This window comes from Phlebotomus papatasi, chromosome 3 (assembly GCF_024763615.1).
Source record: "Phlebotomus papatasi isolate M1 chromosome 3, Ppap_2.1, whole genome shotgun sequence".
NCBI lineage: Eukaryota > Metazoa > Arthropoda > Insecta > Diptera > Psychodidae > Phlebotomus > Phlebotomus papatasi.
The window spans coordinates 70,128,414-70,155,892 of NC_077224.1; the positions used below are offsets into that span (position 1 = coordinate 70,128,414).

The 27,479-nt window shown below is 33.3% G+C and overlaps 1 protein-coding gene across 1 annotated transcript in view; it reads right to left on the reverse strand.

Moving 5' to 3' along the window:
* Window positions 1–27,479, reverse strand: part of LOC129808175 (protein scalloped) — an 89,293-nt gene that overhangs the window by 7,463 nt on the left and 54,351 nt on the right. Inside the window, exons 2-8 of the mRNA XM_055857941.1 lie at window positions 27,143–27,270; window positions 26,664–26,802; window positions 13,185–13,315; window positions 9,678–9,718; window positions 9,334–9,580; window positions 3,442–3,608; window positions 3,029–3,263 (exon numbers count right to left, since the gene is read on the reverse strand). Of these exons, the coding sequence (XP_055713916.1) occupies window positions 3,029–3,263; window positions 3,442–3,608; window positions 9,334–9,580; window positions 9,678–9,718; window positions 13,185–13,315; window positions 26,664–26,802; window positions 27,143–27,270 (1,088 nt within the window). The remainder of the gene's footprint in view (window positions 1–3,028; window positions 3,264–3,441; window positions 3,609–9,333; window positions 9,581–9,677; window positions 9,719–13,184; window positions 13,316–26,663; window positions 26,803–27,142; window positions 27,271–27,479) is intronic.

The following is a 27,479-nucleotide window of genomic DNA, read 5'->3' on the forward strand; positions in this document are numbered from 1 at the left end:
TGCGATTCTGTAGCCGTGACATTGCCATTTCAGCTCACGTGGCATTGTCAGAAGTCACATATTTGAGATTTCTGGCAATTCAAATGACAATTAATTTTGTTAAACAAATCAACCAAGACGTACTGTATTTTCACAAAATTATCAAATAAAGGGATTTCATTAATAATTCAATAAATTGCATTTTCGAACTCATATGATATGACAAAAAAAAGCTCGAATGGCATTGTCAGGTTTCCAACTCACGCGTGACAATGCCACGAAAATTACAGAATTCCCCTACTGGAACGCTCTGGTAATGCCATATGACAAATTGCATGCGAGAATCTCAGGAGAACTTTTAGAAAATGTGATTCTTTGTCATTTCAGCTCGCGTGACGTCAAAACTCACATATTTGTGATTTTTCTCTGGTAATGCAAATGATACTGAATTTAATAAAAAAAAAATCAAAAAGAAGGGGGGCTGTATTTGCATAATATCATTAAGTATAGAAATTTCAATAAAAATCAAATAATTACATTTTCGAACTCATCTGATATTAGATAAAAGCTCGATTGGCATTGTCAGGTTTCGAGCTCACGTATGACAGTGACACAAAAATTACATTCCTACTGGATCTAAGATCTTTCGATCGAAAAAGACCTAAAAGCGTGTTCGACATAAATGACAGTTGGCTTCAAATAATCTACTATTCCCGTCAAATCATTGCTCTTTTTAGAAAGTATGGCGTAACGTTTACTGAAATTCTTTTATGAAAAGAATTTGCGTCCGTTTGGGATATTTTCTCATATTAAAAATCTACTTAATTTAGTAAAATTTATTGGATAGCTTTGGCTGAAATACTTGGGAGACGATCAAGCTGAGTCCTGATCTTGAGTCGGGGTAAAGACTTATAACTTGGTACAAACTTTTTAGTAAGAACGTGACCGGGTTAAAGTTTTAAAAATGTGTTTTTTTTTAATTTTTAAGGTGATTGATATGTCGTTTTAACTGAGGATCAAGTTGACGCTTTATCACTAATAATAATTTATCCAGTCGCCACTGTCATTGGTACTAGCCTGGCCTTACTGAAATACATTTTCCACTAAATTTTCAATATTTTTCGGTCAGAAGCAAAGCATCCATGCCAATAATGCTGTCTATCGATCAACAAAAAAATAGTACGATATTTGATGTCAACTGCCATTTATGCTGGTCACACTCTTAAAGAAATTGTCTGTATGTCAAGTTTGTACCAAAACCTAACAATTACGGGAAGTGCTATTTCATCACTTTCAAAGAATTGGTTAAAAAAGTTCTCAGCAAACATAAATCATCGAAAATAAGACCGAGAATCATCCGAGAAAATTAGTTAAATGCTTTACAACTAGTGATTTCGATCAAAAAGACTTTGTTCTCTCCCTACCGCTCAGACTCGATCTATAAGGAGCCAAAAAATTGATCACAAAATTATCATAGGGGTTTTGTTCTAATTGAGAAAATTTGAGCTTTTTGGGTGATTTGGAAAGGCTTCGTGAACACAGAAGTTCCATACGACAACCCAACCCATAGAGACGTTAACCCTTTAGGGACGTGACGCTTTTTTTCTGATCGAAAATCAATAATAATTAAATGTCTTACGTCTAGCCCTGGAAAATCCAACAGTCTGATTCGGTATGTTTTTTTTTGCTTCTATGAACAAAAATAGCTTAAAAATTTAAGTAATTTTTCCAACGATACCAATGAATGATAATTTTTACTCTAATGAAAAATATTATGTATGAGTAGTGTACTTTCTATTCCCAAAAGGGTTCCGCTTAAAAAAAAAATTGGAAATATAAAAAAAAAATAATAAAAATCATTGATCAGTGCGGTCATTTGAAAATTCGTCAATTTTGAGCTGAAATATTTACTATATAAGCAAATTGTTGGAGTTTTGCAAAAATATCCTAGATTCCTATAACTTTCTACTTTCCGATTACGTACGAGGAAAGAAAGAGCTTTAGGTAGTTAGAAAAAAATAATTTTCTCTATGGGTCACGAGTGACAATCGTCCTTAAAGGGTTAAAATCGAAAAATTTATTTTTTGAAAATTTTGGATTAGGCAAGACCATTCGAACGATGGATCGTACTTTCCCATCGCTGTACTGTGACCCGACCTATAAAGGAAAATAATTTGGCCACAGACCATATTTTCGATTTTTAAAATTCCATTGAATTCAATGAAATTTTAATACGCTGTATATGATATAGACACCTTACTAATGATAGGTCGCCCATCTACTCCATCTCAATACATCCTATACTATGCCGAAATTTACCGGAACCTCTTTGAAGTGTTTATTAATCAATTTCTATGTACTACTTAAATTCTAGATCTAAACCTCTAAAAAAGTGAAAGTTGAATGAAATTGTCTTGTTGGATATCCTAATCCTACAGCCCCGGATAAGTTTAATAACGATTTTTTAATGTTAAAAGTTAAAAAAGGCTCAAGAGAGCGTATATTTTAATCGAATGAGTCGTGTTTGAGATCGTCGGAAAGGTCTTGAAAATCCAGATAAGACTGATTCAGCTGGTTTTGAATTGACAATCATCCTGTAACTAATTTTTATACGAAATTTAAAGATTAAACGATTAAAGATAGGGGTTGAGTTTATAGTCTTCGGGAAAATTTTCTACTGCAAATTGAATTTCACATTATTAAATTTCATTTTTCCTCTTCCGTCTATAAACATATTTTTTGGAAATGTATTGAGTTTTCAAAGTCAGGGCTCTAAAGATCGTATTTCTTAACCGATTGTAGAGAATTTGGATTCATTTGAGAAAGGTCTTAAAGAATATACAAAAAAAATAATATTAATAAAAAAATATAAATCTAATAAAAAAAAGAAATAATAAATATGAATATATTTTGTTAGTTGTACGCCTCTTGGCATTGGTTCAAATTAGATCACATTTTCTAGTGAATTTTGTGCATCAGAGTAAAATTGAATGAGAGAAGAAGCTGCAATAGAGGAAAAAACATAAGATTACAGTCAAAAGTCACTCACCTGTAGTATAGTAAAATTCTCGAGAACACTGTTCATCATGTATTTCTCGGGCAAATGTTTCAGCTTGAGGATGAAATTAATCATATATTCACACATTGGTGACCTATGGATGCGATACACGAAACGTCCATTTTCCAGCCGTGAGTATTCCGTTTCCACCTTTTCCACCACTTGCTTACCAAATGAGCACACCTTTGTTGAACAGGTGATCACCATATTTTCATTACTTTCATATCTGCAATTGCCATAAAGTATTGGTAAGAAGTTACTCAAGTAGCTAACGTCAATCATTTCATGATTTACGATCATTAGAGATTTTTGCCTTCATCTGCACAATTATTGTGCTTAGGCACAACAGCAACAACAACGACAAAAACAAAATTTACTAAATATAATGAACAATTATTACTCACTGGCTGGTAACACCGTAGAAGGCACCCGTTTCATCTTGAACATTTGTATTGAGATCTGCCCAAAACTTAACTAGGAAGAATGCATTTTGTGGACCCTTTTCGTATAATTCCTTAAGGCCTCCCTTTTTCTCCGGGAACTTATCGTAGATTTGTTTAATATCCACCGACTGCAATAATAAATACAGAATTTTTTTTGTAGCAGTAGAACAAATTATTTTATCTTCATTTCAATTTTATGAATATTTATTATTATTATTATTTTTTTTTTTTGAATATTCTAGCTACCGTAAGAAACATTTTCTTCTTTTTATCATTCTCAAGAAATTTTGCTGTTTCTGTAATTTCTTTCGAATAACAATTTGAAAAAAGTCATGCTAAGACAAATATTCGAAAATTACCGGAAGTTCATACGTTCAACGCTTTAGCGCTGATAGTATTTTCTGAACGAATTTTCGATATTTTTGAGATGAATTTTATCATCACAAGCGAAAAATTCGAAGATCTATTTCAAAAACCAAAAAAGAGACATTTTCATTTCTTGATTATTTCGCAAGGTGACTAAAGTATACTCTGTTCGAATTTCGAAGTTTCGAAAATTTAATATGAAAATTCGAAATTAATTTTAATTTCTTCTAACAACAACGCTCTTTTGTGCAAATAGATTACCTTTTATCCCAGACACTATTGGAGAATCAAACTCCACTTGTGATTGCACCCTTCCCATTCCAAAGCTGGACTTTGATTCTCCAATAGTGCCTTGGATAAAAGGTAAAAGGGACTCTAGATGAACAAAAGGTCGTTATTCGAAAAATTCAAACTAGGCTTCGAAATTTGAAACTAAATTTTCGCAGAAGATGGAAATAATTTATGAACTCCTATACAAAGAAGGTGAAGTATTATTCGATGATTATGAGGGGAATGAGCCTTGTTTCTCTGTTTTTCTCAGAAAGAACACGAAAACATATATTGATACTCAAGATCCACGTGACACTGACACTTCAAAATTCTATTAGAAAGCACTTTGGCTACTATATGGACAAAACGAGAACTAAAAATATCCTTTCTTTGGATTTCGAAACGCCCATCTTCGAATCTGTCAAATTCCACCTGTAGATAAAGCAATTCCGTGTGCTCCAGGCCGGAATTTGATTCTCCAAAAGTGTCTCAGGTAAAAGGTAAATAGCATTCAATTAGCATAAAGTGTTTATGCTCGAAAAAATTAAATAGAATTTATAATTCCGATATTAAAAATCGCGGAAAGTTATAAAATTTATAAATTAACAGAGTAAGAAGTTGCCAAAGTTATGAGAGATATTTACAAATGAGGCAGGGATATTATGAACTTCATTTGATTATGAACTTGCTTTGATTTTCCCTATAACAAAGTCAAGACAGAATCTCGAGACCCCTTGAAATTCGAACAGTAGGGGAATTCTGTGATTTTTGTGGCATTGTCACGCGTGAGTTCGAAACCTGACAATGCCAATCGAGCTTCTTTTGTCATATCATATGAGTTCGAAAATGCAATTCACTGATTTTTTTTAATGAAACGCTTTTAGTTAGTGATATTTTGCAAATACAGTATGTCTTGGTTGATTTGTTTAACAACATTCATTGCCATTTGAATTGCCAGAAATCTCAAATATGTGACTTCTGACAATGTCACGTCAGCTCAAATGGCAATGTCACGGCTACAGAATCGCATTTTCGAAAAAGCTCTCCTGAGATTCAAACCCAATTTATCATATGGCATTGCCAGAGCGTTACAGAATTCCCCTCCAGGGCATACTTTAGTCTCCATGCGGACGAGATGAGGAGTTAAAAAGTTTTTCCGTGACTTTCAAAATCTATCTTCGAATGAGTTCTCTTGGAGAAATTCCAAAGGACTTTCCAATTTTGGCTCCGTTCAGTAATAACGTTTCGAAGAGACAAGTCACTCCAAAGCCAAGCCAAACCTATTCGAAAATCTACCGGAAGCCTAAAGTGCAAGTTCACGTACTCGCCGTTTTAACGCTGATTGTTCTGGCATGTCGAATTTCTATATTCTTGACACTTCAATCGTCAACAATGTCAACAAGAGTGTGCAAACTTTTGCTGCAAAAAGTGAATTTTTGTGTAGTTTTGTGGAATTTCAGGATGGAAGAATATCTTAAATGCTATTTCATTCAAAGAAATGTCCTTTTGATGAACTTGCTCACTTTTGTGTAACTCGTCGGTTTAAACATTCGAACTTCCAACGGGTTTTTAGGCAAGTTTTCTCTGATATATCTTCGAATCGGTAAAGGAAAAACCTCAACCGGAGAGAGCTCTCAAATCGGGGAGGTTATTACTGAACGAGAGGTTTAAGTATTTTCGAAAAAGGACACACAGTTTTTCTTTTCAAAAATTCGAACATTCAACGGTTTTCTTAAAGCCATTTTGACCATTTCTGATTTATACTTCAGAATTGAAATGTAGATCTATACCGGCGAGACCCTTAAAGCCCGGAAAGTTGTTTAAAGGTTATTAACGAATGGAGTGATCATAAAATTTACCAATAAAATTAGAATTAGTTAGTAACAATCCTTAATATAAAAGGCGCATAAATGGAACGCTAAGGATTGGGCATTTTTATGAGCATTTTAATTCAAAAGTTTCGTTTTAAGCCATTTAAAAGTCGGCAATAAAAAATGGAAAATTTTGATTCCTTGGTACAGTGCTTACAAAAAGCTCATAATGTGATTATACTTGCATACTTTGTGCTCTTCATAAATGGATTCATTCATAAACATTAGGCCACGCCCCCAGTGTAAAACTCGCACATAAAACAAAAATATTGTGGTTATTATCACACAATTTCTGGAGTATCATGGACTGTACTTTATCTCATGGTCTTTAAGTATCAATTTGCTATAATTGAAAATTTTATAGACAACAATAGTTATTACTTTAAGATTTATCTATGAAAGGATAAGAGGTCAAAAGTACATTATATAAAGTTGAATATTGCAATTTATTTTGGATTTCCCAGAAAAAAAATCTTTAATCTAGTTCGATTGTAGACAATACAGTAGACTCTCTTTCAATCGGGCATATGGGGCAAAATGTCATCCAAATTATCGAGAGATTTTGTCATCAAAATTATTGTAAATTTGCTTTAAAATCAAACGTGAAAATTGTCTACGAAATTTTGCGCCCGATTGAAAAAAAGCCGATTGAACGAGAGTCTACTGTATGTCTCTAATAGTTGACATAATAGAAATTTTGATTCGAGAAAAAGCAAAAATTAAAAAAAAATTAAATATTCGAAGGATGACCAGTTCAGAAGTTGACCATATTTTCTTAATTGAAAAAAAAAAACAATAATCCATTTATAAGTTTATTTATTAACGATCTCTTAAAATCTTTTTCCCATGTGATTTTATTTTATATTTCTGCAAGTCTTCTATAATTACTGAAGACGACTATAAAAGTACAAAATAAGAGGATATAATGTAAATTATGTAGAATTCTTCCATAAATCAAATTTATTCCTCGTAAAGTATTGAAGAATTCCAGGACATTACAACATTTTTTGAATTCTTTCTTTTTGTGCTCGAGTTCTTATACGATCTTTGAATCTAAAGTTAAGTGTTCTAATTTCATATCTTTCGAATTTATTTTGGGAAATTTTCACCTTTAGTATTCTCAATTTTTGTATTAAAAGCAATAAATCTATTAAATATTATATTGTTTATAATATTATTTTTAGCTAAGATTTAGCTAAGACACTTTTAGAAAATCAAACTTCAGCTGTGGCGAGCACGTCGAATGGCTCTGTTCGATAATAACCTTTCAAAGAGACAAATAGGAAATTACAAGGGGGAATAATTATGTGGTATGATTTCCCAAAAAACACAAAAATTTCCCTTTGTCTCCAGCAAGCACAGGTACAATCGCGGCAGCAATTATGATGACGCTTTTAAGAATTCGAGATTTTAGCCCCTTCGGAATTTTGGCGTTCAGGATTTTGGCTTTCATTTTGTCTGATGGAGTTTATTCGGAGAACGGGCTTAATCTAAATCTAAAATCTTAAACCTCATTTGCAGAAATGTTACTAAGTAAGGAGATATTCATTATAAAATTCAATGAATTACATTTTCGAACTCGTATAACCTAACAAAAGAAGCTCAACCGGTATTCTAAGTTTTCGAACTCTCGTGTGATAATGTCATAAAAATTACAGAATTTACCTACTTACAAGGCTTTAGAAACAACAATGCGTCTCAATGGCACGAGGAAAATACTTCATTGGAGCATTTTTTGGGGCTTCTTGGACAGATAGCTCCATTTAAAAAGTTAAGTTAATGATTCTATTCTACACAGAAAAAAAATATTTTGGAAAAATGTTCGTAAATATTTGTGAATTCCTATGGGGGAGTTACGAAATGCTCGTAAATCGTATAACCCACAAACAAGTTCTTAAAAGTTTGTACTTTTTCACAAACATTGTTCGTAACATGATCACTTGACGAGCAATTTTTGTACTTTCACAAACATTTGTTCGTAAATGTTCGTAAACATACAAAAAAGTGTTCGTAAAATTTTGTCATTTGTTCTTAAATGTTCGTAAAATGTTCGACAGGAAAACATTTACGAACAAATAACAAAATTTTACGAACATTTTTTTTTGTGTGTTTGGGAATATTTACGAACAAATGTTTGTAAAAGTACAAAAAATGCTCATCAAGTGATCATGTTACGAACAATGTTTGTGAAAAAAGTACAAATTTTTACGAACTTGTTTGTGGGTTGTACGATTCACGAGCATTTTGTAACTCCCCCATAGAAATTCACAAAGATTTACGAACATTTTTACAAAATATTTTTTTCTGTGCAATGAAAAATGACAAGGAGAAATATTTCTCATAATTTTATTTTTAGTACATAGCTGTTCTTATATGCTTCTGCGTTATTAACCTGTTTTGGTTCCTGTCACAACTGTTTATCGCAGTCTTCGTTGTGTTCTAAAACCATCAAAAAGAGGCGTGTCAGGAACCATCAGAAAAGAAAAGTCGATTACGCAGAACTAAATTAGAACAGCCATGTGCTAAAAAATATTCAGGAGAAAGATTTTTCGTTTTTCCTTTTTATTGGAATAGCAATATGATTCTATGCGAAATTCTGCAAGAAGAGTCATTTCGAGGTGTAATTTTTGAAAAACTGGAAGACTGATAAATTTTCTGAATCCCCTGGATTTTTTATTGAGGAACTTCCCTGGCAGAATTGTAGCTAATTCCTTGAATTGACGAGAGTTTCAATCTTACTGGGCATTATAAACTAATGAACATAGATTTGTGATTTTATTGAAAGGTGGAACAAGTTAATAAGGCACTTGGAGCATTTCGTCGCGGAGTCACTACGCGTTCAATAAGTCTTCTGCTGAATTCAAGAATTCCCCTTGTTCCCATTAGATCCAATTAGTTCCCAAAGGCAATGTTTTGCATACATTACGGTGATTCTGCAACTTACTTCGAAGATATCTCCTGCATGTATGCAATTTTCTGAGTAATTGAACGCAGCATCTTGAATTTTTCAAGGCCAAATGTTAAACCTTTCCCAACGATACATTTATGAACCGATTCCAGTAAAATTGAATGCACTTGAAAGGTATTGAAATTCCCTACAAGTACAAGCCTAAATTAGTTCAAATTGATTTTGGTGGATTATATTAATTCTCAAATACCGTATTATCTTCGAACTTTCAGCTACATTTTCATTTCCTATTGCTTTTGTTCTTTGAAAGTTTACTAAAATGTTTCTATTGTGTTCCCATTGAAACGGTCGGTGCAGGAGAAATGTTCTCCCATTGGATGTTCAAGCTATTTCCTCATTAAATTTGGACAATGAAAATCTCATTTTCTTCATATTTACCTCTAGGAGCGGATCCGAATATGTTGGCTGTCCACTTATATGAACAAAGAGATGTTTGTGATATGTCTCGTCGCGATGAAGTTCCATGTACGCTGAAAATTCCAACATTCGAAATTTCTGGGTGGCAATGGCTCTACCCTCCCAAGGGGGCGGCAGGGCTGTCTGGAGTCCACTTTCAACAGCGGCCGAAACTGTTGTTGCAGATGGTTTTCCAGTGGGATAGGGTGGCTGTGCGAAGGGCTTGACACTGTTCCGAAGAAGGATGTGTTAGTTGCATTTTCTCACCAATGCCATCCCTAAACTTCATCTCTATGTATACTAAAAGCTAAAATTGTTACACTTACTCTTGTGAAGTTCCGGCTTGCAAACCCGGTTGCCAAAATTGCTGAAATTTCGCACAAAAGAAAAAAAAAGTGCCTTTAGAGAAGGTTGGCATTTTTCTGGAGTTAGTAATTTAAAGAATTATCAAATAATCCCTTCAAGTTTTCCTCAAATTAAATAAATTTTCCCACTAACTTTTCTTTAACATTCCCATCGAATTAAAATTAAACTCTAAAATAAAAGCTTGCAATCGTGACTTTTAACTGATTCAATGACACAATTTTTCATTTTCTGCTGTTGTCAGGTTGAAAAAACCCAATGAAAAATGTATAATTTGATACGAAGGATTCCAAATGTGTAAATCACTGTGATTGTCTCTCTATCAAGCGTCACAGAGGTATCACCAGTTAAAAATGATTGAAATAAGATCTTGAATGAAATAGATAGAGTTCATATGGCAAAAAAAATAGTAAATAATTAATCCAATACACACTTCACTGACTTGTTTTATCCATGTATGACCAAAACATTTGCTCAGTAACTTGTTGAAATCTCAATTTCAAATTTTATTTACCCACAAGAGAAGAAAATTTACGATTTTTCCCTCTACTCTTTCACAATCTATTAAGTGTAGGTTTCTTAAGACATTTGTTGCTTTTTTTTTGCTTATTCACTCCGCAGTGCAGTGTCTTTATAGAATTTAGAGAATTATCCAGAAAGTGTTACAAAAGCCAATGATCAAGCACCGATAGCAAAATGACAAATTGTGCAAGTAAAAATCCATATTCAGAATTATTTAAATATTAAGCGCGTAAAAAGGGTTTCAGGTGTACTAAATTTATTTAGTACATAAATGTACTAAATGATCTTCCATCATTATTTAATATTTTTACGAGTAATTTACTTTACTATTTAATGATAGTCCAATGAAAAATGAAAAAAAGGAAATCTTTCTCCTAAACATTTGTTTTAGCACATGACTCTTCTCAAATGCTTCTACTTAACAGACCTTTCTTTGTGTTGATGCCTGTCAACACTGTTTGATGGTTTTAAAACACGGTGAGGATTAAGGAAAATAGTCGTGACAGGAATAAACACAAATAAAAGTCGATAATGCAGATGCATTTGAGAACAGTCATGTGCTAAAAAATGTTCAGGAGAAAATTTCCCCACTTAATTTTTCATTGGAATAGCACAATTATGGCTCCAATAAAAAAAGCAAATTGAAAAAGAAAATCTTGTTCCAACACATTTTTTTTAGTACATGACTGCTCTCATGTGCTTCTACGTTAAGGGCTTTTCTCCTTATTAGTTCCTATCACAACAGTTCTCCTCAGTCCATGTCGTGTTCCAAAAATCCGTGACAGAAAACAAAAGAAAGAAAATCAATTACATAGAAGCAAATGATTACAGCTATGTACTAAAAAAATTCAGGTGAAAACTTTACCCTTTTCATTTTCCATTCGAATAGCACAATTAATATTGCGCAAAAGACCTGACTATTGTTCTAAATCTCAGGTTATCGCCAAAATACAAGCATTTGCTTTTTTAATATTTAGTACAAACTAACTTATGATTAAGAAAAACTGTATTCATTTGCTCAAATTAACTAACCCCAAAAATAACTCATAAATTCGTTTGGCATAAACATAACACTAACTTCTATTAGAAGCTTTAAGAAGAGTAATTATTTCAAAACTTTGGTCTTATTCTAAGGATACTAATACTTTCGTACTCTTTCAATACTTGATTTTATTTTTAAATTCTATTGTTGGTGCTTTATAAATTTATCAAAACTTTAATAGTGCTGATCGCATATCCTTGGTTCGATATAAATAATAAGTTATTATAATTACAACAGGAATAAGGTATGTACTAAAAATTAAGTACTAAAAAGAAGGGCAGGAGTTTTCCAAAAGTTTTAAAAGTTGACCAACTTCACTGAGTAAAAAGAGGGTGCGATTAACTTTTCTTCCTCAGAACTTTAACACTTTTTAGGTATAAAATTAACATGAAAAAGAGTAATTTTAACCCCTAATACACCTGAAAAGGGTAATATTTACACCGATTTTGGATAAATACTGAAGGGTAAAACTAACATTTCCGGAATGTTATTTTAACTTTTTCGAATTTCTCTCAGTGTTGTGGAAAATTTGATACAAATTATAAAAATCTATCAAATAATATTTAGCTTGTGAAACTTCTGCAACTTTAGCGTGAGGGCATTTTAAAGCGAGAGATGATCTTGACATTTTCCTAAAACCGCAAATTATTTAAATACATTTTGCTTCTATTAGGGGAAAGTGTCCATGCTTCATACGATCCAAAGCTTCGTAATTACTAAATTTTCCTATGTTTCTCAATAAACTTGACATATTGCACCCATGCTTTCAAAAAACCAGGGGAAAATACTCAGTTTTAAGATAGGGTCGAATGAACACCTCTTCGACAGGGAACCCCTATTGATATTTTTGTCAAAATGTTGAAATTTATTGAATGTATCTAATAAAATGTAAGTAATATGGCGTTTTTTTTTCATTAACCTACGTTTTTCAATAAGGATAAATGATCAAATTTCATATTCCAAATGGTACAAAGTAGGGTGTCAGCAGGTCCGGACACGAATTCTTAAAATGTCAATAGGCGTTCCTTTCACCTTATATTTCAAAGTCACATTAATTCAGAAACATAGAAAAAAATTAATCATTACGAAGCTTGGGATCGCACGAAGCATGGGTAATGGGCACTTTCCCCTATATAACTTATTAAAAATGACAAATGTTTAATTATTTTGCACAGAATTTCTTTTCTTTGGTTATAAAAATAATGACAACTACTTCTTTCTTTGAATTGGTAACCGAGAAAAATTACAGAAAAATCTAGATTTAGCATTTGAATGGATTTATAAGACATGAAATTGAAGGGTTTCCTCTCAAAAACCTATTAATTTATCATCGAGGGATATTCCTTTATAAAAATAAATTCACGAGAAAAGTGTAAGATCATTCTAAATAGTGTTTTTTTTTAAATTCATTTTCCACATATTTCTTTCTTAAACTCTGAAACGTATCTCTTCTCTTATTGAGGTCACAGAAATTATAAGGATGTCGAGGCCCTATGTTCAATTGTCAACAAGGAACCAGTGAATACATGAAAATATAAAAGGTAATTGAAAATCATCCCAAGCCTAATGAACACTAAAAGCTAAAATACCTCTTTTTCAGGTTATTTCCAAGTAAACCAACTAATTAACTTTACCCGCTAGATGGCAGGGCACCCTGTTCGTAGCTTGTAACGTGTAAAAAATTTAAACCAACGATCTTGAATGAAATTCAAATAAATATTCCTATTCTAATAACAATAAATTCTATTAATCATAATGTAATCAGAATAAAGAAATTATCCCTCGCAGACAATAAATGCAGTGATATCATATTAATCAGAAAATCTAGATATTTCAACAACAAAAAGCAGACAATAAGAAAGTGAATAATAAGGTTAATAATAAAAAGAAAAAAAGTCTATCTTACCACTTTCAATTTTGCCTGAACTTCTCGCAGTCGTCTTCGCGCCAAAACTTGAATGTGTGAACTAACTTGCTTCCGTGTTCTTGTTTTTCCTGTCCGTAATTTAATATAGCGGGCTATCAGTTCATTTCGACCTGTGAATCAGACAAAATATCAAGTAATTAGATCAAAATGAAAATAAAAAGAATATATATTTAATTTCATGCGACGATATATTTTACCGCAATTGCCGAGTGAAGAGACGATAAAAAAAGGGGTCAAAAGACTAATTGCAAAATGAGGAAAACTGAAGGCTAATCATAAGTGGAAAACTTTGAAAACAATAAGAAATTCCCATAAATTTTCTCCCCCATTTCATCCTTTTCACGATAGCTTTTAACTAATATAACACACACACTTAAGCACACAAGCATTCGTAAATAATTTTACTCCCAAAACATCACCCTTCTCCTAATAGAAAAGCTTTTATATAGGGAATGAAGAGCCAATGAAAGCACCAATTCTCTCTATATCCTTAGAGTAACAAAAGCGATATTATCATCAACACAATTCTGAATAGAGCCACATACACATGAGCTCTTCATATGCGCAAGATGATGAAGGAAAGTGATGATGCATTTGTTAATTAAATTTCGTCAAGTCAGAAGGAGAGTTTTGTATGAGGGTGTTAAATGAAAATTTTATGTGATAAATTTTCCCACATTTTGCAATTTCATTCTTCACACCATGTCAATTGGGACGTTCTTTATTAAATTTGCAATTCATTCTCAAGAACTATACCTTTCAGACTCAACTGACATTCTCAGAGATCTTAGACTATGTACACTTTCTATGTTTGCCGGACGATTTCACTGACCGGAAGCACGGGTATTAGAAAATAAAATATATATAAAGCCCTTTCAAGCTTATGATGGGCAAGATTGTTAACTTAAGCCAATTACAAATTTGTACACATTAAATATGATGTTGAGCTTGAGGAATGTAATACAAAGGATTCATTTCAAATCTGTGAACACTTACAATTAGACAAGGTAAGTGTGCCAAATTTCGGCATAGTTGCTTGCAAGCGTCAAAGTCTTAAGTTTGAAATGTAATATTTTAAATTCAAATTGATTTTTCTTATTCTTTCTTCTGAAAGAGTGTTGCTTGGAACCTTGTAAAGAGTTTACCGTCTTTATTTACTCTAAAATCATTCTTAATACATTTTAAAATGAAGAAAAATACAGGCACAGCTTTGGTATCCTATTTCGGCCACCTTCATTCTCATAGTTCCTTGCCCTTCGGGAATTCTTCAAATGTCTTTTTCACGTCATCTCGTTTGTCGAAGCTACATTTTTTGTTATTCTCTTGCATTGTATAATCTGTAGAGTACGTAAAATCTAAAAGTTCATGGAAATTCGAGGAACAAAAAAGGTGGCCGAAATTGCAAGCTGGCCGGAATTTGGCACACTTTCCCTATGAGATTCATAAGTCTAACAAAAGGGGCTTTCACTGGTGAATAAATGAATACGCATCATTCTAGTCGCTTGGTTTTGGAGTGGTCTTAACTTCCTCATCACCTTACATTCGAAAATTCCTTTCGAAAACCAGAGAAAAGACATGTCTACTTCTCATTTCGTCCGTGTGGTGGCTGGAATACTTCCTATTCGAATTTCAAAGTGCCTCGAGTGTAAATCTTTACTTTGTTGTGAGAAAAAATAAAGAAATAACGCTCATAATATTCTTGTTCTATTGCAATTCCTCTTATATTCAGTTAGTAATTTTTTTTAACAACTTTTTTATTTGAATTTTCACAATTTTGTACAAAAATTTAGTTTGGAAATTTGAAATTGAATTTGAATTCTTTTGAGCATTAATGACATTTTATGCTAGGTTCATTTGCCCTTTATTCATCCTCTCTCCACGAGAGACAGAGCCCTCCATTAATTATTTTTTTCACATAGTTTTTTTATGCTTACTGGTTTACTACTACCGACTACATTGATTCATAAATTTTAAAAACATTCCAAAATCAAAAATTGGTAACGAAGAACGCATTTTAGAATATTTTGAAATAAGTTATGACTCGTGCACAATAACTTTTGATTGTAATCATGTTTTCACAATTGCCTATAAGAATGAACGAGATAAGTAAATCTCGATCTCACACTCATCGAAATGTCAAAATATGTCTACAAAACAAAAGTTATTGTACATTGTGCATTACAAGCATACGAAAAAATAAAAAAAGTAAACACGAAACAATAATTTAAGAATCCTTTACTGATTGATTACCGATTTCAAGACCTTTAAAAAAAATTTTAAATTACCCAAATCGGTTCAAAAATAAACCCTAAAGAATGGATAAACTTCAAGCCTTGAAAATTCAAGATGGCAATTTTTTAGATCATAAGTTAAGTTTGGACGAAATGTTCGCCTAGACTACCTCTAAAACCAATCCGAAAATAAAAGAAACCGTATGAAATCCGTTTTCGAAATAAACCAAAAGCATGGTTTTGGAGGGTTTCGAGGGAATTTAAGGGAAAAAGAAAAATAAAAAAAACGTCTGAAGACAACGTTTTCTTTAATGGGAATTACCGATGATAGTAGGTTGATCTCTGGCCCTTTTAAGCTCTAAATCAGTATTTAAAGTTTGAAAAAAAAACTGATTATATATACTGCTCCCTCTTTGGCTTTGAGCATTACTTTCTGGCACGGTTTGGTAAAAATAAAAGGATCAAATTGATTCTTTTGCAAAAGATGGATCAAATTAACATGTTTCATTACGATAAATGTGCATTCAGATTTCGAAATTTGATCTATCCTTTGCAAAAAGGTCAAATTTGGATCAATTTGATCCTTTTATTTTTACCAGTAGTGTCCTTATAGGAGCTCCCATTTCAATTGGTACCAACAGTGCTCTCCTCCGGCGAGTCCGGCTATTCGAGTACTTTGTCGATTAGGGGTAGTCTTTGTGAGAGAGACCGATCATTCACTCGGTGACCGTGTTATAGGGTGTACTGTACATGTACAAATACAAAGTAAAGAGGTAGAGAGAGTAACATCATGTGCTCGGGTAGTAGAATGCAAATTTGCCTCCCTCTCATTCGTAGATTCACGAGTTCTTATAAGAACATTGTTAATTAATTAATTAATTATGGTCTAACTAAGTGAAACCACACATTCTAATTTTGAATAAAATCTGTTGCTTAAAAGAACTGCTCCTGATGCTTCAAATGTGTCAGACTCTTAGAAGAAAATACTACGGAAGGGACAAGTAAAACGTTTTCTATGAAAACAACTTAACAAGGCTCTGTGAAACTTTTTGCAATTTAAGAATACTCTGTGAAAGATTGCAATTTAAGAATAGTGAATACAAGGGCAACTTCTTTGAAGTACTACTGAGTTGACATGTTGTTTGCATTATCATTAGGGAAATTTAATTGAGTATTGCACGGAAATTTGAAGGAATTTTTAAAGTTGATCTATATGTTATGTTTGAAAAGTGTAAACAGTGATTTTTTGCACTAACTTCTTCGGAACATCTTTTAAAACAGCCTTAGGCTTACAGTTCGGTCAAATTCAACCATTTTTATCTGTTTTACGTCTCACATCACAATGATCCAAATAAGGAATACAAATTCAACAAAGCAGAATTTTCTGTTCTATTTATTTATTATTTTTTTAGCATAATGCCAAACGCACAAAAACTTTTGTTTAGTAAACATGTTTTTGACATTTCAATGAGAGTGAGTGAGATACAGATCTAGTCATCTCGTTCATTCTCATGGTCAATTTTGCAAACAAGTTTACAAACAAAAGTTATTGTGTGCTGGTCATAAAATTGTGACTATATTGAATTTTTGTGTATTTAAATATTCGGTCATCCTTAATTTATGATTTTAAAATGAAGCACTCAAAGCAAAAAAAACCGCTGCTTTAGTAGTTTCAAATATAACATTCAATGGAGCTGTTCTATCATTTTGCTGTAAAGATTGGTTACCAACGCTAAGACGGCGGTGGACGATGACAATTACATAGTATCTCACAATAATGGAATTGTAACCCTTAAGCATTATTGGTGAATAAAACTATCTACATCTTTACCTATCTATGATTTCTTCCACCATAAGTTCAAAGTGTTTAATGATTTGATGTTATATTTTTGTTTTCAAATACTTTAAAAATATCATACAACTAATCGTGCAGAATATTAGAAAACTATTCTTGCGTTATTTTGATAGCACACGGTTCATGATAGGTCTTGTTTTTTGTACGCTCTTCTGCGATATTTCATCTTGTGCTTCATCGAAAATTACCAAAGATTTCTAAAAGACTTGTAAAAAAAGTGGCTTCGGAATTATTATTCTAATGTCCCTTCCGTAGTTTTCTTCCAAGGTCAAAACATATCCCATAAAAATATTGAAAAGGATTATTTTATATTTATATTATTTGGAAGCAAACTACCAACCAATATTGCAGTTTTACCAGGAAATATTCAATATATTTATTATGGAAACGAATCTAAATAAAAATGCAATATCTTGCCTTTTAATAAATCATCCCAACAAGCAGAGATTTACGAAGAAAGGTCGTTGAAATTGACCAAAAGGGTGATATATTATATATAACCCTTTTATATAATTTTTGCTTGAAAGACAAAATTTGACAAAAATAGATACATATTAATTTCAGATGGAGTTGTCTATGGAAAGTCACAGAGAAAATGAGGAAATATTTGACCTTTTCACACTTAATATTTTCCTTTGCTCTTGTTCTGCTTTTTTTTGACTTTTCCCTATTTCCACGACAAATCATATCTCCCCATTTTTGCCATTCCACACTCTTCTTATTTTCGTGTCTACCAACATCATCTCCATGTGACCTTTTCCGTGAAGCTACTCTAACAATTCACAGAAGAACGTGAAAATCTGTGCAAAATTTTCTCATCCACCTTTACCCGAGAAAAGCGCTTACATAGGAACAAAGTATGACGAAGTCTTTCCATCCTTCTTCGCCTTTGTAACATTTTGCCTCTTTTCTCGCTTTCACCACCCAGAGTAAATTTTCCAGAAGCTTGATGACTATGATGACGATGAAAATTTCAGAGTAATAATTCAACAATTCATCCCGTCATACAGTATAGAGAAAAGCTGAGAGAAGTTTGTATGAAGGGGGATTGGTTGTTTTTCCTCTTGCCAACCCCATTCACTGTTCCCATCATCATTTTCACCATGATTTTATAAGGAGCACACGACGAAAAGAAAAGCTCCTCACTTCAGCTGCTTTTTTTTATTTTCTTTCTTTTCTCAGAAATTTCCTCACTGACAAAAAGCTATGTATATATGGGATAGGATGGAGGGAAAATGACTCACTCCCATTCATAGAAATTCTCTTTTGTTGATGTATATTACATAAAATTGTTGTACACACACAATAGAAAGCAACCCCCTCGTAAGTCTCTCCCTCTCTTTCACATTTCCCACACTTCTCCAGTCTCTTTCATATTCTCTCTCTTTATAGAACACGCCTTGTACGTTCACTAATTGCACATTCTTGGCATAGTTTAGTTCCCCTCTGCATCATTCACTTTGGCTACACGACAAACACACACACACTCATACGTATACTCAATGGGAAATTCTGGATAGATACGGACGGATTGCCTAGGCTATGCTGCGACCTAAATTTTACAAAAAAGACAGATACAATTTCTAGCAACTTAAAATGGATTCGAACCTGGGACACTTGAATCATACAGCGAGTGCACCTGCAATAGCTTACTCTTGTAACTCCTGTAACCATAGATGATATCCTAATCAATGAGGGTACAATAAACACCCACTGATACTTTAACAACTTGTGTCAAGATCTATTGGCAACCTTCTAGTAACAATTAGGAAATGAAATTTGAAGCATTCTATTTATAAGAAAAGGTAAAATATTGAAATAATTTCAATATTTTGACGAAAAGTATCATTAAGGGTTCCCTGTCGAAGAGGTGCTCCTTTAATCCAAAATAGGGCGAAAGGAACACCTATTGACACTTTAAGAAGCTGTGTCAGGACCTATTGACACCCTAGTCTGTACCATTTGAAATATGAAATTTGAACACTTATCCTTATCGAAAAACATAGAATAATGAAAAAACTCCATATTACTTACATTTTATTAGATACATTAAATAAATTTCAACATTTTGACAAAAAGCGTCAATAGGGGTTTCCGGTCGAAGAGGTGTTCCTTTAACTCAAAATATTTTACTTTAGGTATTATTTCAAAAAGCCAAGAAACTGTATAATAATATTTTATACCCCTTATAAAATTTGTATAGTCCTGTTTGTTATAGTCCTGTTTGTTTGAAAGAATTCATAGGAGCTTGGAACAAGTGGGTTTTTATGAAAAAATATTTTTTTTTAATGCGTCGTTTTGCCTCTAGCATCCCCAATCTAGGGTACTATGGGACGAAAAAGGGTAAGTTCGGTACGCAGTTCTTTCTGGCATAATATAGTATCCCTGGCATAATTTGGTAACCCTGAGTGAAATCCTACTTCAGGAACAATCTTATCGATAGTTTACACTCTAAATTCCTTTAATGTTTTTCAAAAAACTGAAGTTTTCTGCATGTTCTTTTAAAACTAGGGTGGAACGATAACTTATCGACACTATCGAAACGATAGTATCGACAAATCTATATCTGTTAGATTAAGTTAACGTCGACTTTTTACGCATTTTTGGTCCATTCATTGTGATATTCTTAAAAGAATGTGACTGTTTATAAGTGTCTATATTAGCTACAGGAAGTGTAGCTATCGTTTAAATTTTTCAGAATCGACAGTCGATAGGATTGAAAATAAGTTATCATGCCACCTCTGTTTTAAGTTTCAAAACCGCATCTGACAGAATACTTTTCTCAGATCCATTAAGGCATGTTAAACGTTTGTTTTGCAAAACAATAATGTTATTCTTTGTGATAATAGTGTAAGTGTGCCAAATTTAGGCATAGTTGCTTGCAAGCGCCAAAGTCTTAAGTTTGAAATGTAATAATTTTTAATGCAAATTGTATTTTTTGTTACTTCTTTTTTAAGGAGTGTTGCTTGGAACCTTGGATACAGTTTATCGTCTTTATTATCTTTAAAATCATTCTTACTGTATTTTAAAATGAATAAAAATGTAGACATAGCTTTGATGGCCTATTTCGGCCACCTTGGTTCTCATAGTTCTGTGCCCTTCCGGAATTCTTCTAAAGTCTTTTTCACATAATCTCGATCGTAGAATGGACATTTCTTGCTGTTATTTTACATTGTATATTCTCTAGAGATTGCAAAAGCTAAAAATTCATGGAATTTTGAGGAACAAAAGAGGTGGCCGAAATTGCAAGTTGGCCGAAATTTGGTACACTTACCCTAGTAACTTAGAATTGTATATTAAAGGGCAATTGATTGTAAAGTAAGCAGCAATTGCAAGTTGAATATATAGGGAGAAATGGGGCACTTTATAGAATTGGGGTAGCTTTGAAAATGGAGCTTTTTCTCCTATTTTTAAAAGGAATTGAGGCATATTATTATTGTAAGGGCCTTGAGACACTAGAGCAGAGGCGTGCAAGAACCGTTGAAACCGAATAAATGTCAAATGAAACATGTACTTCAATGGTCAAAACGCTACTATAACAAACTTGTTTTGACGTTAATTCGGTTTCAACGGTTTTTGCACATCTCTGGACTAGAGGATTAGCCTAGAGACGGCTTAGCGTAATTATATTAGAAACAATGGTTAAACTACATTTCCATCATTTTCCACTAAGTCGTCTCTCGGCTTAAGTCGTAAGTGTGTCTAGGGCATAAAATAATTTAGCTTCACAATGGGATTATTGATCTAGATTATATCACAGTAAGGTCCAGTTCCATTTAAAAGTAGGAGAAAAAGCCCAATTTTAAAGGTGCCTTATTCAAAAGTGACCCAATTCAAAGGTGTTCCGTTTCCTCCTATTCAAGGCTTTTAAGTACTCGGCTGAAACACTGGTCTGAAGACCTTTTCAATCATTTAGGATTTCTAAAAATGCGAGGACTCTAGTTTAATTAATAATTTTAAATAATTAATTATTAATTTGTTTTTATTGTAAGATATTAACCTGAGTTCGACAAAAAGATATACATTGGCGCTAAATTTATTGAATTTTGTAAAACGTTTTCAAAACCCATAGATGACAGAAAACACAAAATTATGAATTTTACATTTATTATTTTTTTGAGTTTGAGCAATAAAATATGATAACCATCAGTAAACTAAATTTACTATTTCTGAAAAGATGATAAAAATCTCATTAGGTAATAAGTAAAACAAATTTTTAAATAATGATTTGAAAATCAGCTATAACTAATCCTGTTAAATATGATTTTTTCTTAATAATTTTCGAATTAGAGAGTAACGAGCATGATGTTTTAATGGCTTTACGAGTTTTAAGATTATTCAAATAAGTAACGAATAAGCACTTAATTGGGCCATACTTTTAACGAATTTCAACTAATTAGCCAAAACTTATTGTTGATTTTTGAACCGAATCTAGTCATACTTAAAGTTAATACGTTAAAATTCGCAAGCGTATCTTTCCTTTAGTTTTATTTATTGTTTCATTTTTTTTCTTAAAAAATTTGCACTTAAACTTTTTCTTTTTAAAATCAAAAGTCCGAAACAACTAAACTTAGACACTACGAATTTTCCTAAGAGGTCCAACGGGGATCATGCGAAAACAAGAGAAAGACAGAAAGATTTTCAACACCTTTGTCTTGCTGTTTTGAAGATAATATTCATCCAATGCAACGGAAAGAGTCAGAAACAATTATTTGAAAAAGACAAATACTCCTTTCCATCTTCCCACCCATCCCACAGTCTTCGGCCATCCTATCTAACAAAATAAAAACCCACATTGTCATACTGTCATACAGTCTCCGCTTTTCACCCCCTAAACCCATCCCCATCATCACAATTCCTCTGTCTCTTCAGGCAAAATTTCATGAAGCAGAGGAAAAGCAAGGATTCTCTCTCTCAGCTTCTATTGGAAAAGTCAGGCGCACAAAGTTGTATTTTGTATATCCTGAAGCTAGAAAAAAAAAGAAGCGCGCTCAATTTCGAGAACACGAAGAATTCCGCCGAGGATATAATGTATTGTATATGGGAGGAAAACCTTGGTGTGTTGAGAAAAGACCAAGGGGAAGAAAAAATCCCATTCATAAAAGGGTATAATGATACACCTGTAAGGGGCATTTAACTGACACATTTTCCGGTCAACATTTCAGACTGAGAGAGTAAATATTGAATCAGGTGCTTTTATATACGATAATGCCCTCCTTTTTTCGATGACAAATACGTTCATAAAAGTTACATGGTTTTGGGATTTTCACTTAAAAAGTCATTGGGTTTTACGGTATTCTCATCACTCCCGATGTTATTAATTCAAAAACTACTTTTAATTGACTAAGAAATTACACAATAGAATTTAATATTTCATCATTAGATAAAAGGGAATTTTTAAAACTTTAAGTTTCGAAAATTTAGAAATAGGATCGAAGGAACACCTCTTCGACTGGGATCCCCTATTAACGCTTTTGTCAAAATGTTGAAATTTACTTAATGTATTTAATAAAATGTAAGTAGGGGAATGTAGGCATGGTTTGCACACAGTGTTGGTTTGCCATTTCTCATCTCGTCTTATGAGGTTAACAATTATCTTTCTTACGGCTAAGAAATGACGCACTAGCTCTTTGCAAACAAAGAGAAAATTTGCATCGTTTGAAGATTCAGTGTGTGCGAATCATGCCTACATTACTCCTAACATGTCGTTTTCTCTGTAATAGGGGGAGGCTTTGAACTTTTGCACACAAAAATGATGTTCAAGTTCAGTGATTTTTTCTGACAACAATGCAAACCGCATCGATTCTCCAACTATGCCAAAAAAGTCTCTTTCAGGGTTCATAATCCCACCTCGGATAATCCCAGGAATTCCTCAGATTTTCCTTTAAAGGAAAATGAAAATTTAATGGCGATTTGTGCGAAAGTTCAATAAAGTTTCCATCTTCGCACACGATTCACGTCATTATTGAACACTATATTTTTACCTTAAAAATTTTGCACCGGACACTAAAAGTTGCACATCATTGTTTGAAGGGAACTCTAATCTATTTGATTAAACCGTTTTTATAAGGAATAAAACGTTTTAATATCACTTTTTTGGAACTTTTCTAGGAGATACTTTCATGACAATAAAAACCACTTTTTTGCTTGATTCCATGAGAATTTCACTCTGGAAACGGTAAATCTGGTGAATGCTTTCTTGAAAAGTTCAAATATCAAAAATTTTTACTAATCAATAAGTTTTTTAAGCTAAAAATTGACTAAAACTCTGCAAGCGAGAAGACCGCATAAGATTCCACTATTCCTCTACGGAACCGGATATGCTCAAAAACGTTTGAATGCGAATTATTGAAGATTTCTCTGCCCCTACAGCTACAGGAATCGGGACTTAGCACAGAGATTGAGCTTCAGAGGTTGAACAGGCAAAAATTTTCACAAAACCGTCTCTCACGGACAAATTTTTTCTTTGACGTGAAAAACAACACAAAAGTGAGGTTATGTCAAAGATTCTCAAAAACCAGTTGTAAACTGTGTGAGCTTATTGTAGATGTGATTCTTTCATTATACATTCAGTTTGTACAAGCTTGAAAAATATTTTTACATCAAAGAAATGCAAAATTGCTTAAAAATTACTCAACTGCGGCCTATTTGAGTCAAATCGCTTCTTGTTTATCAACTTTAAGATTTTTAAGTTTTACTTTTTAGTGGTGAATCAAATCGGTAGATTACAATAGATGTGAATATGAGGGATTGCATCTAAAATGAAGTTTCCTGGAAAATGTGCGAAGAAGCAATGTCTTCTATGTGCGATTGATGAATGTGAGCCAAGTTTGTGAAATTTCTTCCACCCACAAAAGCGGCCTTTTTCAGTCCAAAAGGTTTTTACATAAATGTAAACCCTAATAATCCCTCTATCGACTGTGATAGTCGTTTTTCAGAAAAGTGATATTAATTGTGCAAAATCGTACGAAGTATTACCCATCAAAATTACAATTTTGGACCTGTTTTTAATTTTTGCTTCCTGAAACTAGGAAAAAAGTATTAGATTCCCAATTTTTTCAGGAAAGGTAGAATTTAAGACTAGCTATTGAAATATATAGCCATAGGTCAGATTCATAAACGAATACGAAAGAAATATGAAGTGCTAGAAGGTAGCGTATGTGCGAACGATCAAAGCTTTCCCCTATACTTTTTCCTATAAAGTGAAATATTCAAATTTCATATCCGAAATAGTACAGAGTAGGATATCAATAGGTCCTGACATGAGTTCTTAAAATGTTAACAGAGTTGTTTCACCCTAATGCAACAGAATTCCAGATCAGGATTAATTACTAATTCATAGAATGGGTTCATAAAGAGATTGGGAATCTTCGTTTTTTTCATTTTGTATTTTACACTTTTGTTCTTCTAAGTTTGTCTTTGGAACCTCTGTCTTCGATAATCTTTGTTTATTTGGAAGCTTCGTCGGCTTCGTCTTTGGAAATCTTGTCTTTCAGACATTTTGCACAAGGATCGGAAATTTTGTCTGTCATACATTTTACACATGTATATTTTATAACTTCCCAAAATATAGAAAATTTCTCTTTTTGCCCCAAGAGGCGATACAGATAACTTCCCAAAACACAAAAAATTCCCTTTGCTCCAAAGGGCGAAACTAATAACTTAAAAAAACACCTAAAATTTCCCTTAAAAAAAATTAAATTAAAAATCTTGATGTTCGACTCTAAACTCAGCCTAAATTCCTTATCTTTATAAAATTGTAATATATATGAGAGACAAGATTTCCAAAGACAAAGTTCCGCAAACCGTTCACAAATCTGTTCAAAGCCAATCAAGAAGTCAATTGGAATTTGCATACAGACTTGTTCAGGATTCTAAAACCTTTCTAGTGAATATCAACTTGCCAAAATCGGTCAGGAAATACGTTCTTAAATGGCTCCGGCACACCTTTTAGATCGGTAAAGTTTCATGTGACCGAAGTTCACATCCCTCTCTTTCTCAAATGTTCTGCATATCGATGTTTCATTCTTTCGCACTCAAAATTCGATTGAACTAAATTTAATTTCGTGTAACATTCAAAAGAAGAAGAAGAGTCCTAAAGACTGGGATAGACATATGCAAAATGTTTGAGAAAGAAAGGGTTGTAAATTTCGATCCCATGAAATTTTCCCGATCTAAAAGGTGTGCTAGCGCCATAAGGGTGTATCAAATATTTGACCTTAAAAAAACCATTATTAAGAATGACTGAATAGTAACTTGGAATATGAACAAAATATCCGCCTTAATGATTTCTAAATATATTAAAAAATTTAGATGAAGAACACACTGTGCTTTATTATAACCCGGGGTCTAAATGAGACATAGCTTTTTCCTATCATGTTCACTTTGAAACGGGCTACTGTCTGGTAGGCTCCGATACACTCAGGTGAGTGATAGAATATTGGCTAATAAACCCTAGTCGGAAATCACGAACTTGAGGCTACCGAATCAAGGAACTGGTCCTTCAAGGGAAAACTCGCAAGGAGCCTCGGATAGGACAGGTCGTTGCCGTAAACCTATGCTAGGGAGATGGCAGGGAGTCACCGGACCGGAGGAGGTAAGTGCTAGAGGTCCGATCCTTCAAATGAACGTTATAGCCAGCTAAGTATAAGTGAAAAACCTTTAATGAATTCAGTATTCAGTCAGATTCATTAAAGAAATATGGGAAACTATGAGGTATTTGAAGCCAGAGTGCGTAGGAAGCCCAAAAGCCTTCCCATAATTGTTTTTTTAAAAATATTTTGCAGAAAACTCATTCAGTAAAATCACTCTCGTAAATCGTAATTTTCAGACATAAAATTGTAATGTCTGATAATATCCAAAATTGGGTCATATAAGCCCCCAATGAATTGTTCAGCGTCGAAATAATATTTTCCGAGAAAATCTCTCAAGCATCAAATGTCAATTATCATTTAAAATACCCTCTTTGGGCTATAGCAAAGACCTTGAGAATGTTTCAGCAATTATGTTGAGTGATAAATATTAGAGGAAGACATGAAGTTCAGCCCATTAGGACAGAGTGCGGTAGAAAAGTTATTTACCATTTTGAGGGATTATTGGAAAAAGCGAACTGATTAACCATTGAGATTGCAAATTTGTCTCTTAAAAGCCCCCCCCCTCCCAGTTTATAACTTTCCAACTGCAATTCACTCTTTTTCCCTCATTACTCAATTCTCTTTATCATTGCCTTTTCGTCAAGGTGGTAAAAGGTATTTAATTTCTTTACACTTTGCGGGGAGTTTCTCCTCATTCTGCATTTATAAACTTCATGGTTAAATTTATTTCTCCAAGATCATTTGGGGCATTTTGTTGGGCAAACTTAATGACACTCACCATACATCTTTCCTTCGTCGGACAGGATAATTTTTCGCCTTCCACATGGTGGATATATAGCAAGAGCTTCTTGGAAGCTCTGTTCAATGTCCGGACTCCAAACACCCTCAGCATCGGCCGACGACAAATCCTTCTCATCCTGGTTTGTTGTTTTTTTTTTGGATGTGGGGAAGGGTAATGTCCAAGAGATAAAAGACACAATGAGATGGGATAATCATTTTGAAAAATTATTTCATCAACCATCCTCTAGCTCCCTTATCTCTCCATCTTTTTTTTTTTGCTTTACTGACATTGTCCACATTTGAGAAGTTCATGACAAATTAAATTCAATTGTACCCATTTGAATTACTCCCATAACCCCAAACCCTTTTCCCCTTCCCATTACAATTGCTCTTGGCTTCTGTTTTTATGTTTCAGACAAGATGAAGAGACAAGAGAGAAGATGATGATGGTATAAAGGGTATATGGAGATACTCTACATCGCTCATGTCCCCAACATCCAAATGCTTTGAGTCTGAGCCTGCGCCATTTGTGTCGGCCGGTCCCAATGGACCGGCACTAACTGGTGTCCACGGAGACGTTATGGTGGCGGTTCCAACGACACTATCTGCAATTTAAACAGAAAAGAACGAACATTTAGTTTGTCACTTAATAAATGCAATTAAAATCATTCTTATCAACTTTTTCTCTCTCTCTTTTCTTCCCCTCAATTATCACATCAAAACGACGTATACACCAGTGGCTCAAAAGGGAATCCCTCCTGAGAGCATCAAGATAAGTTTAAGTGCAACTTTTACAAATTTTCTCTCATCACAC